Consider the following 6,000-nt stretch of genomic DNA (forward strand, 5'->3'; position numbering starts at 1 on the left):
CTACAATATTCCTTTTGTTTGAGTGTGGTTGTTTAGTGCGATATTCTAGTTAGGCTACTGTATAAAGGAAGGCATTGCAACGGGAAAATCTCCTGAATCTCTTCTCATTTGTGCTCCACCTGTCACGTCTCTGCGACCCACAAGTTGGGCTTCCACCACACTTCAAGACACGCTGCCGTTGGGGGAATGAATATGACGAAAATACCAAGGAAAATAAGAACGTATTAATTTAATTTAATCGTTTTTTAACAGTTTCTATAGTGTAAGATAAGCATATCATTTTGTTATAGATTGCAACTATTTCTCCCTGTCAAGGAAAAATCCCTTATCTGGACATTTAAGTTTAGATTACAAACCACACTGTGAGGCAGAACATATGTTTAAACCTTGGCAGCCAAAGGAGAGGTCTTGTTTGGGGAAGTCCCTAGAAGAGCTCTGATCTCCCTTGGCTGGCTCAGCCCTTTTATTAACTCTTAGCTTACACAACGTGTCATCCAAGCGCGGCAGTTACCCCGCCCAAACAGATACATGACTTGTTATTGTTATCAGCACATACAGACAAGCACAAATTCAGACGTCTTCGTGGCCCCTTACTTCTGCATTTTAATCAGCTCATTGCACGCTTCTTCTTTTTGCAGGAAGCCACTTTGGACACAGTAGCACAATCACATGCACAGAATGTCACAGTATTTTTCCACTCAGTGTTTCTTCACATGAGTGCCTAACTTTTAATACAAGTCTCAAATCTCAAGCAAGGTTATTAATGATTATTTCCTTTAATACATAATTTCCATTACACTCCCACAAAAAATACCTACCATGAAGGAGATAAGTTTGCCCTTTCAGGTGTATATGTTACATTAGACAAAGCATGAAAGGTGTATGTCTGCTGACACCTGTTGCATTTCAGTAGCGACAGCTGGTGAGAGGGAAGTAAGTAAAAGTTGTGGAGGAGAGGGAAAGCCAACTAACGATTTCCATCGCACGAAAATGTCATGGGGTAGCTTGTCTTTCGGCACTTAAACCGTTACTCCCCCTACTGTTCTGGAAGAGAATTGTTTTCAGCACCCACAGCCGTTGGAGTACTATAAAGGGACACAAATGCTAACTAGTACGTACTATCCGGCCGCCCGCCCACTGCCCGACTATCCGACACGACCGTTTTGAGTACTCTATAAGGGCCTTTAGGTCAGGTGGGGCAGGGATAATACCACCATTTTCAATGACCTGTCTGCAAAGATCTACCCCCTCTCTCGCTTGCTGATGGTATTACACCCTCCTATTGCCCAGGTCTAGAACTGCATCTATATTGGATCTATGTGCTGGACATGCGTAGCTCTGCAGTGATAAGCCTGAGCAGGTCTCGAGTCACGCAGAAGGAGAGATGACCAGACACACACACACACACACACACACACACACACACACACACACACACACACACACACACACACACACACACACACACACACACACACACACACACACTCACAAACATTAAGCTTACAAGTCAAAGCATTAAATAGCTGTAGTAAGTGGATTATGTTTCATGTCTTGAGGATAGGTTTAAGACGCGTGAGTGAGTGTGTGCGTGTGTGTTTTGATGTTATTGAACCCTGGCCTACTCAAACAGACTCTTGGCTGGTTGGCATTCTAGCAGATTCTAGAGAAATGTAACGGAGTTCTGTTACATACTGTGATGTTATGAGTATGTCTGACTGCTCAGGAAGAATGACAACTTTATACTTGACCAAGTTCCATTTATGAAAATCACAGGTAGTTGGATAAATGCTTAAATGTAGTCAGATTGATTATGGCATCAATCTGCCTCAGTCCTTTTTGGTTCACTTCATCCATTTCACCTCCTTTACCTTTTATCTCTCATCAGTTCATCCCGATGCCTGTGCTCTATGGTGTTTTTCTCTACATGGGAGTTGCATCGCTTAATGGTGTTCAGGTATGGACTTTTAGGTGTTAGACTTTAAGTACACACACACACACACACACACACACACACACACACACACACACACACACACACACACACACACACACAAAGAGCTCTTGTTCTAATGTATGTTTCCTTCATGTCCTCTCTTCTGTGTTTCTAGTTCATGGACCGTCTGCAGCTGCTTCTCATGCCAGCAAAGCACCAACCGGACCTGATCTACCTGCGTCACGTCCCCCTGAGGCGCGTCCACCTGTTCACCTTCATTCAAGTGCTCTGCCTGGCCCTGTTGTGGGTGCTCAAGTCTACCGTGGCGGCCATTATATTCCCCGTCATGGTAAGGAGAAAGGACACATGAAGGACCGACTGAACCGACACAGTTGGAGGCTGACCGCTCTTACATCTACGTCTCCTCGTTTCCCCCACTTCTAGATCTTGGCTCTGGTGGCAGTGAGGAAGGCCATGGACTATCTCATGTCCCAGCATGACCTCAGCTACCTAGATGATGTCATGCCTGAAAAAGACAAGAAGAAGAAGGAGGATGAGAAGAAAAAGAAGAAAAAGAAGGGAAGCATTGACAGCCAGATGAACGATGTAAGTTTGATTTTCGCTGATTCATCAAATGCTTTTAATATTGTTTCAATTGAATGGTCACTGATTGTGGTCAGTTGTGGTCAGGATTGTTTTTTTTTCTATTCTAGTTGTACCTATATAACAGACAAGCAGGCAGAGTTGATCTTAGGTATACGTTTAGAGAGGTCAAAGGTTAAGACTTAGTTGGCACTGCAGACCAGATCATCACAAAGAGCATTTCCTACATCCACAGTCTGACTTCCATCACCATGACACCAACATCCCGAGTATTAAAATCTCCATGGATTTGATGGAGCAGGAGGCCATGTTGGGTGACGAGGCCTCAGACAGTGAGTAACCGCTATCAGGGTTCTCGATCCCACCGACCCACCTCTTAGCACCTTCTGCTCCTGAGAAGACTTCAGAAGATCCTTCCATGAGTCACACATATCTGATAATCCACCTCTGTTTCCCTCCACTCTCTCTTGCTCCTGTTCTTCTGTCTCTGAAACTAACTACCACTCTAACTCCTGCCCAGGTCATCAACCTACAGAGATGTGCTGCTTTTACCCTCTATGCCCAATTTCACTAACACTCTGTGCCTTCTAATTCGTTTTTTAAGCCTCTTTTGTGAAGCAGTTATTGAACTCGTTAACCTTTAAATTTTTCTTAATTTAATCCTGTGCAGTTTGTTTACATGGTGTCTGTTTCCCACAGGAAATAAATCCGCCTCTCTCCTCTCTCCCTATTGATGAAATGCACTTTTTCCAGCCCAAGCCCAAGTTAAGGTAAGTGTTTATTGTGAAGTGATGAAAGGGTTAAAGATGTGCTTGGGATCAGGAAGTTCTAGACGCAGAAATGAAGTTCCTGTTCCCCATCAGCGGTGTATTAATCAGATAATGAAGATGTGTAGTGGCAATGTATGGTTGCCAAGACTACTGCGTATGAAAGCTTGTGTGTGAGACTGAGGGAGTAAACATAAGAGTTTGGTTGTGACGCTTCTTCTCTGTCTACTCCAATCAGCTTGGAAACCCCTTCAAGAAATCTGTGCCTCAGATTAGGATAGACCTGGAGCCAGAAGAGGAGTGCTATTTCTGGAAAGCTCCATCCTCTGAAACGTCTTTCTGAACCCACAGGCTGTCCTTCCAGACTTATCTTACACAACCCTTCTGAAGCACCCTTTAAAGCAATGCTCTTACATAGTCCTGTTAGTACTGAATGAGTTAGTGGAATGGAATGCTCTATGGCACTTGTAATAGAGGGAAGATGTAATCATTTAAAGCTTTATTTCTGAAAGCAGTACTTCACCTTTATATTATGCAGAACAAATGGGAAGGTATAAATGTGTGTAGCTCTTGAAAAATCACTGTAGCGAGGTATTTGAGTAACATTACAAATGCTGATGTACACATAGTCTTGTATGACTTTTAGAAGTTTTTAAAAATAATTTTTGATCGCTTGACCAAACTTACTAATCAGAGTTATGTGAAGGAGATCAAATCTGTGTTGAGGTCAGTATTGGTCATAAAGAACCAAGAACTAAGATGTGAATGTGAGGTTAATTCAGCTGACTTTACTCAAATTTCCCTTTTTTCCCCTTTATCATATTTATTTCATTCTTTACTATGCAAACTATTCCTTTTGTGGAGCCAAAATGGTGTGTGAGAAACAGATCTACTGTATACATTTTATTGGAACTTTTCCTGTGTTTTGTAGCGCTACCTCTTATTATCTTGACTTTTAGGTGCCAGCCATTCAAAGTCTGAAGACAAACATTTATTTAAGCAACCATGTATGCATCTTCAGTTGATATGATCTGGGTTTTTCTTGATTGTTTTTAAAACATGGGCTCAGTACTGGATGTTTCCTGTTTTTTAAGTCACCACGGATGCAATAAACTATTTAATAGATTATTTGTAGAGAGAAAACTCTGTGACTCTGAGGTATCATATATTGTTGAGACATCAAGACCTGATTTATTTTTTGTCTACTGACTTTGGAGTTGTTAATGACAATCATTTTATTAATGTTTGTGGGGAATATTTTTAATATACTATTTTTTAAGAAGTGATTTAGATACAGTATTGTCTTTTTTACTTGCATAACTCATTGGTTATTGACTGCAAGGTTGTGAAGCACAGTGGATTTTGTTGATGTGTTATTTGCTGCAAGTATTGATGTGGTGTAGGATATGGGGTGTACTCCCCAGCCAAGGGTGGCGATCATTGATCAGCACACATTAACTACCATGTTGGTCCTGGGTCAGATTGTTTTAGTCAGATTCAGAAAGTCACTCAAATCTACTTGTTCATTGTGATCCACATTTGTACAAGTTGATGTCAACCATACAGGATCCAGCGTGCCTTTAAGGGCACATTCCTAGTCCACTAAACTTAACTAGGTCTGTCATCCAAATTAATATATTTGTTTGGCTTTTATGAGGTGTGAATATTCACAAGACTAGAATTGACTTCATGTTCCGAACTTTGCTCAACATAATTCTGCAATATTTTTTCACTGAAATCTACCCTTCCATTTTTCATTTGTTAGTAGCTGTATTCTTGTGCAATTTATCTCTGTCTGCCTACTGTATTTTTACCTTATCACCACTTCATGACAATGATAGTATTCTAATTAAAATGAATTAATCAAAAAGCCCATTGCTGAGTTCAAGAATCAAGTGCAGTAATTCACAACAGCATTGTGCACAAAATGTTATCGAACACAATAATCAAGCTGTGTCTCAATCAGTTTTGTAGCATCTTTGAGGGAATATACATCTCTGATCAAAGGGTTTTAATTGCCACATATATTACCTTGAGATGTTTGTGAGAAATAAAGTGACTGATAAAATGAAAGATTTGGTTCATATTTTGTGTAACTGAATGACTAGGCCTGAACACAACTGGATATTTGAATAAGTTGATCTATATTTCTATATCCTTTGACTCTGAAAACCACCAGACAACTGATCAACACATGGTCTCTGAAACCATCAATGGCCCAAAATAAAGTCTAAACTACGCTTCACAGCAGGTTGAGAACATGAATTATTCTCTATGATGTAGAAGAGTTTGTAGAGTGCTATGAAGTGCTGTTGAGAGTAGGCCTATCTACTGTTAGGGTACTTCACACCCAAATGGTTTTCAGCACTATGTAATTATTTAGGATATACATGAGTCTTTAAAGCTGTTGAAGGAAGAGCACAGAGGACTCATCAGTTGGCTTCTAAGCAAGTAGGCGAACTTGTTTGCCCTCATTACGCCACTTTTGTTTTGCTCTTGTGTGTTTTCCTGGGATTAACTGTCCGGTAGGGCACGGTAATGAGCAGGTACGTCCAAAATTCCCACTGTAATCTCTCCGGGCTGTTGAGGATGATAACGCCAATGATGGCTCTCTAATTTTCCACTGCATCACTAAACGGATCACATCACGCGAAGGGTCTTTTTGACCCATAACAGGCCTAAAATACATCATTA

The 6,000-nt window shown here is 40.9% G+C and overlaps 1 protein-coding gene across 2 annotated transcripts in view; it reads left to right on the forward strand.

The window, feature by feature from the left end:
* The window catches only part of LOC308372563 (electrogenic sodium bicarbonate cotransporter 1-like), a 56,509-nt gene extending 51,328 nt beyond the window's left edge, over window positions 1-5,181 (forward strand). Inside the window, exons 21-26 of one of the 2 annotated variants that reach the window (XM_080847758.1) lie at window positions 1,889-1,957; window positions 2,112-2,285; window positions 2,381-2,542; window positions 2,775-2,871; window positions 3,239-3,309; window positions 3,545-5,181. In XM_080847758.1, the coding sequence (XP_080703884.1) occupies window positions 1,889-1,957; window positions 2,112-2,285; window positions 2,381-2,542; window positions 2,775-2,871; window positions 3,239-3,273 (537 nt within the window). In that variant the 3' untranslated portion in view covers window positions 3,274-3,309; window positions 3,545-5,181. The remainder of the gene's footprint in view (window positions 1-1,888; window positions 1,958-2,111; window positions 2,286-2,380; window positions 2,543-2,774; window positions 2,872-3,238; window positions 3,310-3,544) is intronic. The other variant, XM_080847759.1, reaches the window with a different exon arrangement.
* The last annotated feature ends 819 nt before the right edge of the window (window positions 5,182-6,000 follow it).

Source organism: Sprattus sprattus (assembly GCF_963457725.1).
Source record: "Sprattus sprattus genome assembly, chromosome: 11".
NCBI classification, from domain to species: domain Eukaryota; kingdom Metazoa; phylum Chordata; class Actinopteri; order Clupeiformes; family Clupeidae; genus Sprattus; species Sprattus sprattus.